General features: G+C 39.2%; 1 protein-coding gene across 25 annotated transcripts in view; it reads left to right on the forward strand.

Moving 5' to 3' along the window:
- Positions 1-13,896, forward strand: part of Mctp (multiple C2 domain and transmembrane region protein) — a 1,033,178-nt gene that overhangs the window by 824,614 nt on the left and 194,668 nt on the right. For all 25 annotated transcript variants that reach the window (XM_067126836.1, XM_067126837.1, XM_067126839.1 and 22 more), the window contains one exon: positions 8,816-8,959. In XM_067126836.1, the coding sequence (XP_066982937.1) occupies positions 8,816-8,959 (144 nt within the window). The remainder of the gene's footprint in view (positions 1-8,815; positions 8,960-13,896) is intronic.

Here is a 13,896-nt window from a genome sequence, read left to right on the forward strand (position 1 = left end):
TCTGTGCTTAGGCATTGTGGGACCTGCAGTTTAATATTTTCACCTTTGTTTTGCTGAGTCTTTGTGTGCGGTTTTTTGAAACTATTATTATTATTATTATATATTATTATTATTATTATTATTATTATTATTATTATTATTATTATTGTTCTCAAAAGTTACAATCTCCAAAAATGGTTTAGGAGAAATCTGGCTGTTAGTAGACTATATTAATATGTAAAAATATAAAAAGAGACTTCGAACACCCGAACGGTGTTCCAAATCAGTATTTACGTTAAAATTTAAAAAAACACTGTTCAGGTGTTCGAAAGTCTGTGCTTTTAAATACATTTTCACATAGTAATATAATTTACTATATAATTGTGGATTATTATTATTATTATTATTATTATTATTATTATTATTATTATTATTATTATTAGGACTTTCGAGTGAATACAGAAAAAGAAAACATGAAAGAGTAGATTGAGAAACTTCTACATAGCAAACATTTGGAGACCTCAAAGCCGTACGCTTGGGATTCCTAGGAATAGATTGAGTACCACTAAGCTGTCAGTCAAGTATTATTCCTTTTTACCCCGCCCATAACCCAGACGAAAAGACTTCAGAGACTTCAGAAGCCATTTCACAGCGTCGCAGGCGCTCCCGAAGGTGTACAAGGAACTGCCATTTCCTTGGTGAAATGGTTCTCCTCCGGAATTCGAGTAGATTAGAATCCAGGGTCTGGAATTTACAACCGGTTTTTTTTTTCCGTAGGGGGTAGTGCTTGAAGCTGTCTGCGGTGCACTGTAGGCATTGCTTGAGGTTCTCTGCGGTGCACTGTAGGCATTGCTTGAGGTTCTCTGCGGTGCACTGGAGGCATTACTCAAGGTTCTCTGCGGTGCACTGGAGGCATTGCTCGGATCTCATGTGTGCACTGTAGGCATTACTCAGGTTCTGTTAAGTTGCACTGAAGGCATGGCTTGAGGTTCTGCTTTGTGGTGCACTGTAGTTGTTTTGAGGTTCTGTGCGGTGCACTGGAGGCATTACGCAGTTCTCTTGAGGCACATCAAGGTTCTCTGCGGTAATTGTAGGCATTGCTTGAGGTTCTCTGTGGTGCACTGTAGGCATTACTCAAGGTTCTGTTCGGTGCACTGGAGGCATTGCTTGAGGTTCTCTGCGGTGCACTGTAGGCATTGCTTGAGGTTCTGTGCGGTGCACTGGAGGCATTACTCAAGGTTCTCTGCGGTGCACTGGAGGCATTACTTGAGGTTCTCTGCGGTGCACTGTAGGCATTGCTTGAGGTTCTGTGCGGTGCACTGGAGGCATTACTCAAGGTTCTCTGCGGTGCACTGGAGGCATTACTGCTGGCATTACTCACTGTAGGCATTGCTGTTCTGTGCACTGGAGGCATTACTAGTTCTCTCTGACTGGTTCTCTGTTCTGGTGCACTGGAGGCATTGCTTGAGGTTCTGTGCGGTGCACTGGAGGCATTACTCAAGGTTCTCTGCGGTGCACTGGAGGCATTACTCAAGGTTCTCTGCGGTGCACTGTAGGCATTGCTTGAGGTTCTGTGCGGTGCACTGGAGGCATTACTCAGGGTTGGAGGGCTGGTCTCTTTGCAGCACTGTAGGCATTGCTTGAGGTTCTCTGTGGTGCACTGTAGGCATTACTCAAGGTTCTGTTCGGTGCACTGTAGGCATTGCTTGAGGTTCTCTGTGGTGCACTGTAGGCATTACTCAAGGTTCTGTTCGGTGCACTGGAGGCATTACGTTAAGGTTCTGTCATGCACTGAGGCATTGCTTGAGGTTCTGTTCATGTGCACTGTAGGGCATTGCTTGAGGTTCTCTGTAGGTTGCACTGTAGGCATTGCATTACTACTGGAGGCATTACTGTTCTGTCTGCACTGGAGGCATTGCTTGAGGTTCTCTGCGATTGCACTGTAGGTGTTGAGGTTCTGTGCGGTGCACTGGAGGCATTACTCAAGGTTCTCTGCGGTGCACTGGAGGCATTACTCAGGTTCTCTGCGGTGCACTGTAGGCATTGCTTGAGGTTCTGTGCGGTGCACTGGAGGCATTACGGTCACTGAGGCATTGCTTGAGGTTCCGTTTTTGTAGGCATTGCTTGAGGTTCCTGTGCGGTGCACTGGGAGGCATGCTCAACTGAGGTTCTCTGCCTGGGCACTGTAGGCATTAGGGTTCTCAAGGCACATTCTGTCTGCGGTGCACTGCAGGCATTGCTTGGAGGTTCTGTCGGTGCACTGAGTGCACTGGGCACTGAGTACTCAAGGTTCTCTGCACTGGTGCAGGTTCCTGGACTGGAGGCATTACTCAGGTTCTCTGTGCACTGGGCATTGCTTGAGGTTCCAGCGGTGCACTGGAGGCATTACTAGCTTGACCGGAGGCATTACTCAAGGTTCTCATGTGCACTGCAGGCATTGTTGAGGTTCACTGTGCAGGCATTACTCAAGGTTCTGTTCGGTGCACTGTTGCTTGAGGTTCTCTGTGGTGCACCAGGCATTGTTGAGGTTCTGTGCGGCACTGGTTCTCTGTGGTGCACTGTAGGCATTGCTTGAGGTTCTGTGCAGTGCACTGTAGGCAGGCACATCAAGGTTCTGTTCTGCACTGGAGGCATTGTTGAGGTCTTCTGTGGTGCACTGTAGGCATTGCTTGGGGTTCTCTGTGGTGCACTGAGGCATTACTCAGGTTCTGTTCAGTGCACTGTAGGCATTGCTTGAGTTCTCTGTGGTGCACTGTAGGCATTACTCAAGGTTCTGTGCGATTGCACTGACTTAAGGAGTGTCTTCTGTGGTGCAATTGTAGGCATTACTCTGTTCTGTCACTGGGGCATTGCTTGAGGTTCTCTGCACTGTAGGCATTGCTTGAGGTTCTGTGCATTGCAATTGAGGCATTACTCTCGGTGCACTGGAGGCATTACTCAAGGTTCATGTGCACTGTGCATTGTTGAGGTTCTGTGCGGTGCACTGAGGTTCTGTCTGCTGTTCGTGCACTGGAGGCATTGCTTGAGGTTCTGTGGTGCACTGTGCACTGGACTGAGCATTCCTTGTGGTGCAAAGGTTTACTCTGTTCTGTGCACTGTAGGCATTAAGCTTGAGGTTCCTGTGGTGCACTGTAGGCATTACTCAAGGTTCTGTTCGTGTGCACTGGAGAGTCTCCTGTGGTGCACTGCAGGTTCTCTACGTTCGTGCACTGGAGGCATTGCTTGAAAGGTTCTCTGCGGTTTTACTGTAGGCATTGCTTGAGTTCTGTGGAGTAAAATACTGCTGTCTCATGTGCACTGGAGGCATTACTCAAGGTTCTGTGCGGTGCACTGTAGGCATTGCTTGAGGTTCTGTGCGGTGCACTGTAGGCATTACTCAAGGTTCTGTTCGGTGCACTGTAGGCATTGCTTGAGGTTCTGTGCGGTGCACTGGAGGCATTACTCAAGTTGCCCTCTATGGTGCACTGGAGGCATTACTCGGTTCTGTGCGGTGCACTGGAGGCATTGCTTGAGGTTCCAGCGTGCACTGGAGGCACACTCTGTCTCATGTGCACTGGAGGCATTACTGCGTTCTCTGCGGTGCACTGTAGGCATTGCTTGAGGTTCTGTGCGGTGCACTGTAGGCATTACTCAAGGTTCTGTTCGGTGCACTGTAGGCATTGCTTGAGGTTCTCTGTGGTGCACTGTAGGCATTGCTTGAGGTTCTGTGCGGTGCACTGGAGGCATTGCTTGAGGTTCTCTGTGGTGCACTGTAGGCATTGCTTGAGGTTCTGCTTTGGTTTTCCTGCACTGGTAATACCTTTAACACCCTCTTACTGTCAATTTCCCTCTCTGCACTGAGTAACCTCATAGGTGCCAGCGCTTGGCCTGTGGCCTAAATTCTGTATTTTATTCTATACTCTTCAGGTGTAATACATCGGTGATAGGGACCTAACCACTCAGCTGTCGAGAGAGATGAGAGCATGATGTCCACTTGGTGGAGATGGCTTGACCTCGTTCTAAGCACAAGACCTGAAGTGTAGGAAATCAGTTTCTCCACATCTTGATAGCTGAGTTCATTCCTTTTAGTCCGTTGATTCTCTTCAATGATCTTCCTTTAAACCCAAGAAGGCGTAGGTTCGAGTTTCACTGGAAGGCTAACGGACTTTTATAGTTGACCTTTTGGGTCTTAATTTATCCCCAGGGTAAAGTCTGGAATTGATATTAAGCAAATTTTCCCCTCTTCGTTTTTGTTCTTCTTTGGGTTATCATTTAATAGACCATACTTTTTTTATTTAGTTGCTAGATCAAAAAACGGTTTTGTGGTTGAATGAATCTTTGCAAGTCTTTATCGTATATCTCGAGAAATTACCATCAGAATTTTATATATATATATATATATATATATATATATATATATATATATATATATATATATATATATATATATATATACGTTACATATGAATAGATCTGAATAATAATAATAATAATAGACCAGTTTTATAGATAGACATATATTTTGCAGCGTTTGGAAGACCTCAAAGTCTATATATTGAACATTGAATGTCTTTTTATACATTCCATGAAAGAAGTATAGGTGATATGAATGCAAGGTGGAGACAGAGGAATGTCATGTATGTTTTTTTGTGTCAATATTTACCTTGGGATGAATCACTAAAAATATCTGAACATGTGATAAAATCATATATAAATTGTATAATAAATGTTATTTCCCAAAATGTAGGTGTGATACATCGGGAAGGATGGTTAAACAATGATGAGCAGCGTGCAAGCTGCCTTTCGATCTTTTCACTGTACCTCCGTTCATATTCTCCTTCCATCTACTCCACATTTCTCTAACTAACTGAAGGACTATAACTTTAACACCCTCGAAACTGGTAACCCTTGCGAATTGATATTAAGGTGTGGTAAATTCTGTATTTTATTCTATACTCTTCAGTGTAATTCGGTGATTTCAGCTGTCGAGAGAGATGAGAGCATGATGTCCACTTGGTGGAGATGGCTTGAGTTTAAGCACAAGACCTGAACCTGAAAAGCTCCACATCTTGATCTAACGTGTGAACGGAAATAGCTTGAGTGGAGTAGTCCTTGTCAATGATGTGTTAAACCCAGAAGGCGTAGGTTCGAATCACTGGCCGGGCTAACGGACTTTTATAGTTCGTTTTGGGTCTTAATTTATCCCCAGGGTAAAGCGAATTCGATATTAAGGTGTAGTCTTGGGTTATCTTTTATATATATATATAGATATAGATATATATATATATATATATATATATATATATGTATAATCACGAAAATATGGATATATATATACGAAGGATGGTTATACTTACAGTCCTTTACTATAAGTGAAGGACTATACGTCGAAAGGCCCTTAGTATTCCATAGTTTCTCTTTCCTTCGTGGAGTTTGTCAAAAATCTGTATAAATATATATATATATTAGATACCCACAAAAATCTGTAAAATAGCATAAAATCTTCAAGGATTATCTTTTCTTCTCCTCTACATTTTTCGAAAACTTACTGATTATAAGTTCATGAATTAGCTTTTTCTTTCATTGCTGTTGAATTTGAGTTTTTCTTTCATTGCTTTTGAATTTTGAGTTTTCCCGTATTGCTTTTGAAATTGAATTCTCCTTTATTACTTTAGAATTTGTGTGTTCCTTCATAAATTTCCCTTTTTTGCTTTTGAATTTGAATTTTCTCATATTATTGAATTTGAATTTTCCTTTATTGCTTCTGAATTTGTGATTTCTTTATTGATTTTGAATTTGAATTTTCCCTTATTACTTTTGAATTTGAATTTTCTCTTATTGCTGTTGAATTTGAATGTTTCTTTATTGCTTCTGAATGTGAATTTTCATTATATGCTTTTGAGTTTAGTTTTTTCTTTATTGCTTCTGAATTTTTATTTGAATATTTTGCTTTTGAATTTGGATTTTCCTTTATTTCTTCTGAATTTGAATGTGCATTTTTTGCTTTTGAATGAATATTTTTCTTTATTGCTTCTGAATTTTAATTTTAATTTTTTGCTTTTGAAAATAAAATTTTTCTTTGTTTCTTTTGAATTTTGATTTTTATTTTTTGCTTTTGAATTTCAATTTTTCTTTATTGGTTCTGAATTTTAATTTTAATTTTTTGCTTTTGAAAATCAAATTTTTCTTTATTGCTTTTGAATTTGAATTTTCCTTTATTGCTTTTGAATTTGAATTTTCCTTTACAGGTACTGAATTTGCATGCAAAGGATGGTATTCTTCACAGATTACAAATTTGCTTAAATTTTCGTGCCCAATCAAATGCTTTCAAGGTCTCACGACTCCATTTCTTTGATGTCACGTTTTCTTAATCAATTGTGTTCTCATAGTATATGCGTTCCTGTTTCCAAAAACTTACATTTTTTTGAAGGCAGTTGGTGATAATTTTGTAGTGACTGATCCTATGGATCGGGTGATATTGAATATATATATATATATATATATATATATATATATATTGATATATATATATATATATATATATATATATATATATATATATATATATATATATATATATGTATATATGTATGTATGTATATATATATATATATATATATATATATATATATATATATATATATATATATATATATATATATATATATATATATATATATATATATACACACACACATTCATGTATATGTATGTATGTACGTATAAATGTGTGTTTGTGTATGTGTACTATTGCTTATAATATTTTACTTCTGGTTTTTGAGAATATAATTTTACTCTCTTTTTTTAACCAATATTCCATCATGCTTCATTACATAATGTTTATATGTTTATGAAGTGCAGTATTCTGATTTTTACTGAAGTTTTTGTAATGATTGTTTTTACAGAGCATTGGTGCAACTTACAACAAACATTTTTATAAGTAGAATTCGTAAATTTGACCATTTTTCACTGAAATGATTTTTTAATTTTATATATAAATTGGGCAAAAAGCTATGTTTTTATTCAGTAATGTAAGTTAGAAAAACTAGATGTTTTGTCTGCCAGATTATATTTTGTCGTAAAGTTGGTGCCTTCTCATTTTACTAAATAATAACAATTTGTTTTTATTTTGCCACATGAAATTTATTTTAAATGATAATTTCAATTTCCCTCGTTTGAAGATATTAGATGCCTTTTGTTGTTTGAAGAAATCATTAGATTTTTTAACATTTAATCTGATCATATCAAATCAGGACATTGAGATACCCTGTGAAAGTTTGCCCACTTAAGATGAACTAAGATTGTACGTGAAAGTACCTGGTTAGTGGTTTCATGACCCTTCATTGCCCCTTCTTTCTTTGGGAAGTGATTCATCTCCCTCCAAAGATTCCCCGTCCCTTGGGAAATGACTTGGAATGCCCTTTTTAGGGGCGTCGATTCTCCCGTCCATCGCCTTTGGTGGTAGTTTAGATCTTTTTTTATGGGGGGGGGGAAAGTTCATATACTCTAGTGCTGCTCATGTTCCCACCGAGCCCTATGGTTAAATAACTTGCTGGCATAAGAAGCCTTTGCAGGAAAGGCGAAAGGAGAGATCACAGACACTGCGCTTTTGTCCATATTTCAAGACCTGATCACAGTACAGCCACTCCCCTACTTACGAACGAGTTACGTTCCCAACAGCCATTCATATCTTGATGTATTTGTAGGTTGATTTTTAATATGTAGTGCATAGTTTTTATTGATTGCATTCAAATTTTGCTCTGGGTGCCCATTCAGCTAGTAAGAATTTCTGCGAAGAACAGAAGAACATGAGGGAGAAGAAGACCCGGTTCCTTTAACCAATTCCCTGATTATCCCGAGTATTCTCGTTATTAACTATCATATATTCTTCTGACAGTCACGAGAGTATTCGTTCATACACCTAAAACATTCCTGCTTAAGTCTACCTTCCCAATTTAACTCGATCTGTGATGAATTTCCATTTTCTATATTTCCCATTTTCTGTATTTAGTATGTATTTTTTTAATCATGCAGTATTATGAGGAATTACTTTGGATCCTAAAAAGGTAAAAAGAATGCTAAATTTTGGATGTTGCTGGGATCTAAATTTTATTTTCTTTTTACCTTTCTAGCATCCAAAGTAATTTCTTATAATACTGCATGATTAAAAAGAAATTGATACTAAGTATAGAAAAAGGGTATTCATCACAGACTGAGTTAAATCGGGAAGATAGAAATAAACAGGAATATTTTAAGAGTATGAACTAATATTCTCGTGATTGTAAGAAGAATACATGGAAGTTAATCACGAGAATACTCGGGATAATCAAGGTAGGGGTTAAAAGAACAGGTTCTTCATCTTCCTCGTGTTCTTCTGTTCTTTGCGAAAACTCTTACAAGCAGAATTGGCACCAGAGCAAAATTTGAACTTACGGGTGGCAAAGGGGAGAGCTCCGATCACAATTTTAACTTGTGGCCCTATCTCTTCATATCTCTGAAAGTTCATACAGTAATTAGAGTCGTGTCTGTAACTGTGATCAGGTCTTGGAATAAAGACAAAAGCACAGTGTATTTCAAGACCTGGCACAGTAACAGGTCAGGTCATGAAATGTAGACGAAAGCTCAGTGTATTTCAAGACCTGATCACTTGAAATACACTGAGCTTTGGTCTGCATATCAAGACCTGATCACATTTGTGATCAGGTCTTGAAATACAGACGAAAAACTCTGTGATCTCTCCTTCCACTTCTCTTGTGAGCGCTTCTTATGTATTTTTATATGCCACGGGACCATTGTTTGTGGTATTGGGATGAACTTTGCTGTACCCGTAATTGAGAGCCGCTGTTATGCTGTGCAGATGTGAGCGTTCAACGCCAAGACAGCACAACCGATTACGCAGCTGACAACTCCTCGGCAGAGCAGTCTTCTTCAGGAACGCCGCTTTCGATGTCCCCAAGGCGAGGGCCTCTCCTGACTGCCGCCCAACAACAGAACTCTCATGGTAACGAAAAAACAAACAACTCTTCGTACAAACACACACACACACACGTACGACTTTTGCATCTAAAGAAAAAACAAAACAAAAAAAACATTAACATAAAGCTGCTGCAGCTCCTAAATCATTAACAAAAAAAAAGTTCTGTGTCGTTGTTTTGATTAATGCAAAGCTTTTTTTTGCGAAGTCTACAGTAGTAGTTTGAGGTCGGCATAGGCCTGAGCGAGTTGGGTGGCTGTATGGTATATATACTATAGACTCTTTGCATGCTTATAACTTCGAGGCTAGAATGGCGTCTCAGCACTTCTTTGACTTTTTTGGAGTATGTTTCTGTACCCGCCTTCAAGTAAAGGAAGAGGTTAGTGTTGTATTTCTCTTTGCCTCTTCTCTCTCTCTCTCTCTCTCTCTCTCTCTCTCTCTCTCTCTCTCTCTCTCTCTCTCTCTCTCTCTCTCTCTTCCTTTCTACCTCTCTCTCTCTCTATATATATATATTCTCTGTTCTTTGGTGTTGTAGTTTTGTATATATATATCTCTCTCTTTCTAATATATTTGGCTTAGCTGTATTGTCGACTGGAATGCCTCTTTATATCCGTCTACAAAAAAAAAAAAACAAATCTATATCGTAACTGTAGATTTAAACGCTGCTCCTCCGTTGAGATAATTTCCTTGTAAAACATCTGAGCTCTTGCCAGTTCCTCCTCTTATGTAGCAACTGTGTATCCCTACTTAAAAACCTGTCCCCCTAAATCATTGCTTAAAGATAAAAGTCCGTTTACTTTCCTGGGAATTCCAAAGAATATTTGTGTCCTCCCCGAAGTCTGGTCTGTGTTTTTGCCCTTTGTTTTGCTAGTGGCAAGTATTTGCAATTTTGGCGGAGCGTCAAGAGGTTTCTCCCCTCCCCCCCCCCTCCCTGTCTTGCTGCGATTTGTGCTTGCTTGGGACATGGAATATTAAAAAGGGCATTTTTTGGAAGCTTCTTTGCTAAAAAAAAAAAAAAATTTCAAAAAGGCTTATACTCACGTTGCTAGCGCTATATATACATATATATTTATACAGTAATACTTGTGTGAAAAGTGTACTCTATGCCATTAAGATTTAGAAATCAGTTCTTGGTAAGTGTTACTGATTCAGTTGTCTTTGACCGCCAGAGCTATTCGGCTTTCGAAGTGAACTAAACACTGCATCGCAGTCCGGTTGCTCTCTCGTCTATCTCCTAAGTGTAGATATGCATGCGTAGAGTACTGTATTTGGGAATGTTTGTTACATGACCCTGTTCCTTGCACACTCTGGTCTGTGTTCTTCAGACTCTAATGAAGCCCACGAATCGAGATCTTTGGTAAGGAAACGAGAAAGATGCTGCCTGCATATTTCACATGGGACTTGGTTGAATACATCGGTGTATTGCTGTAGTGCGTTGCTATGACCTCGTAAAATCGGTCCTGTTATGCTGTAGTTAGAGTAATGTGCATTTGCATTCAGTGTACATATGCATGTGGATGTGATAACCAGTATATGTTCGTTATAGATGGGAAATCGCTACTTGTGTTAAGGATTATTATGTTAAGGAATTATAACTGATAATATAAATTACTTGTCATTCACTTTACCATTGAGTTCGGCAGGTTTCGGCTGACAGATTATCGCTGTCAGTGGTGTTAGTACTGAAAGGTTATTGAAATCCCATACGTCATTTTATTATTGTGTGTGGTTATTCTAACGAAATGTTCAAGGTTAACAGGTACCCTGTACTCAAGATGACAAATCCATTGGTGCTTTCATTCCTTCTGTATGACCACTCAGCTTCGTTGTCATCAGACCTTGCAATAGCCAGGGGGGTTGATTTATGTTTCCCAGGGTGAATTTGTATTCATAATTTCAGTCAGAAGCATCTGTGATTGATAACGTTGAGATGATGTACAGTTTTCTCAACTTTCGCTGAATGCTTTTCAAAGCAGATGCCTCTGTGTTTTAAGTATTTTAGCCCTGAGGAAAAGAATATTTGCAGTAACTTTTTAGTTGTTTGTGAACTCAGGAAATTTCACTCCTATGAGTAATTTTTTAAATATTTCCTAACACTCAGCCTTCTAATACTCGTCAAGGTTTGCTGGCCTAGTGTTGTTTAGTGTGCCCATTTAATGTGCTGCAACTGCATGTTAGCCAACGGGCATGGTATTTGGATAATGTTCTGTCACTGAATGTGTTTATCTCATCAAGACTGAGAAGCTGTGTGCTCCATAATTTAAACAGTATTCATTACTGAGCATTAAAATGTCAGAATGATGTGGCTTTCTGGCAGTGAGGAGAGGTTCATTTTGTATGTGATTCAACTCTCATGAAGGACCTTTGTCAAAGTCTTAAAAGAAATATTCTCATACAGAGTTAGTGTTTGCTACTTCTGAATCACATTCTGCAGCTTACTATTTAAACTACAAAAACCTGTGTGCTGAATAGAGTGGTGGCTTCCATCTGCTGACCACTGCATTTTCCAGATCCACCAAAACTGGAAGTGGAATAATAGCATTCCTTATTGTCTTCCATCTGCTAACCACTGCTTTTTCCAAACCTACCAAAATTTTAATGGAATAATAGCAGTCCTTATTTTCTCCAGGTCTTGAAACCGTCAAGAAAATTACTGGTATTCAGAGTCTGTGCAGAAAAGGTTTCTCTCTCTCTCTCTCTCTCTCTCTCTCTCTCTCTGAGACTAAGACCAGCCACTTCTTGAAGGTAGAGCATTGGCCTCAGAAGGGATTGACTCCACTTGTATTTGAAAGTGACTCACTGAGTCACTGTAGCTGAGTGAATTGATACGAGTGATTTGCAACTTCAGTGAAGCAATGTTTTTGATGTGAAACCATTGAAACAGGCACCTTAATGCCCAGTTCTATCTTAGCTTCAAGGAAAAGCTGCAGGTGGTGGCAGAACAGTGGACAGGTCCCAAAACAAGATGGAAGTAAAATGACTGACTTTTAATAGTTAGAAGATAATCAAGAATGAAGGAAATGGCAGAAGATTAGAGGCTAAACAGGTTGTTTCCGATTGTATTCTATCACGGCAGTTTTAGTAGCCATAAATCAGTCAATCAGTGAGGAAAAAAAAAAGTACAGCAGTAGCTTTAAAGGTTCTCAGGTGTGACGAGTATCCCACCTGGGACAGGTAAAAGCCCAGTTCCACCTGTGGGTGAGATAGTGATGAAAGGGAAATCGAGAAGTCTTGGTCGCGTCCTTTGCACAGCCCCTGGGAGAACAGTATGTGGTGGTGTCAGATGGTCTCTTGTGTTTACCAGAAGAGTTGGAAGACCCAGGCCTGACTGGATCAGAACTATGAGAAGAGAGAGCGGTGACGAGTGGACATTAGTCGAAGAGCTAACAAAAGGTGGTCATTAGTGGCAGAATTTCACAGAGGACATATTTCTAGCGTTTAAACACGCGACGAGAATCTGTAATACAGCCAGATCTTAGATCTTACGGTTATGCATCCAGTGTCAGTACAGAAACGGCGTTGAACGCATTCCGCCATTTCAGTTGTCAGGAGATTAACGCTCGCTCTGCTGAACGACCAAACAAAACTATCAGTTCCATGGACAATAAGTCGTGTATATTTCACTGTAGATTACAAGGCATTTGAATCACTCGTTATCGTTAATGAAGTTTTTACTTGTGAGATAATGGGACGTCAGGAAAGGACGATGCATGCCGTATTAGGCATCTGACTTCCTTCTTAAGAGACTCCTGAATTCTTAGAGTCCTCTCGAGAAGTCAGTCGAGGTCTCTTGAAGTCATTTGATGATGTCACTGCAATTGAACATCATCATTGAAGTCATTTATGCTCATTAATGCTGAGCTTAACAACCTTACCAAGAACTATTATTATTATTATTATTATTATTATTATTATTATTATTATTATTTATTATTATTATTATTATTATTCACAGGATGAACCCCATTCATATGGAACAAGCCTACCACAGGGGCCATTGACTTGAAATTCAAGCTTCCATAGAATGTGGTGTTTATTAGGAAGTAAGAGAAGGTCACAATGAAAAAGAGATCTCACGTATTAAAAAGACAAAATAAATTGATGAATTAACAACTAGATAAGGATGTGTTAAATAATAACAAGAGCTAAATAAAAATCTATTGAAGTAATGACCCAAAGCGAGAGAGAGGAACATCAGATGCGTTTTCTTCTCCTGAATATTGACTCGACCAGATTTCCCAGTAAATAAAGAACGGGACTGGAATCGTAAATCTGTTCAGTGTCAATATCGTCCGAAATACGTCAATGTTTCATGCATCTGATGGATTGGGGAGGAGGTACACTTTGCAGACCTTGACGGCTTGTTTTGTCATTTATTTGTCAGTTTTTGTTTCTCGGGCGCTAGTTTTAGAAAGATGGCTGGACAAAGAAACCTAAGATTAAAGCTGTATATTTTAAGGTTATGAATCAGTTAAGTAGTGCACCTCACGCGGTGCACTGTAGGCATTACTTAAGGTTCTTTACGGCGTCCCTTGCTGCAGCCCCTTTCATTCCTTTTACTGTACCTCCGTTCATATTCTTTTTCTTCCATCTTACCTTCCACCCTCTCCTGATAGTTGTTTCATAGTGCAACTGCTCGGAGGTTTTCCTCCCATTACTCCTTTCAAACTTTTTACTCTCAATTTCCATTTCTACGCTGAATGACCTCATAGGTCCCAGCGCCTGGCCTGTGGCCTAAATTTTTTACAACAAGGATTATCAAAGTTAGTAACTGCTACTAATGAATTAGCCGTTTTCAGATTACATTCATTAGTTCAGAGTCAATACTTTGTCTTCATATTATCTTAAAACGGTTCACAGTTATTAGAATAGAATAGAATATGGAATTTAGTCCAAAGGCCAAGCGCTCGGACCTGTGAGGTCATTCAGCGCTGAAAGGGAAACTGACAGTAAGAAGGTCTGAA

The sequence above is a fragment of the Macrobrachium rosenbergii genome, chromosome 25 (assembly GCF_040412425.1).
Source record: "Macrobrachium rosenbergii isolate ZJJX-2024 chromosome 25, ASM4041242v1, whole genome shotgun sequence".
Lineage (NCBI taxonomy): Eukaryota > Metazoa > Arthropoda > Malacostraca > Decapoda > Palaemonidae > Macrobrachium > Macrobrachium rosenbergii.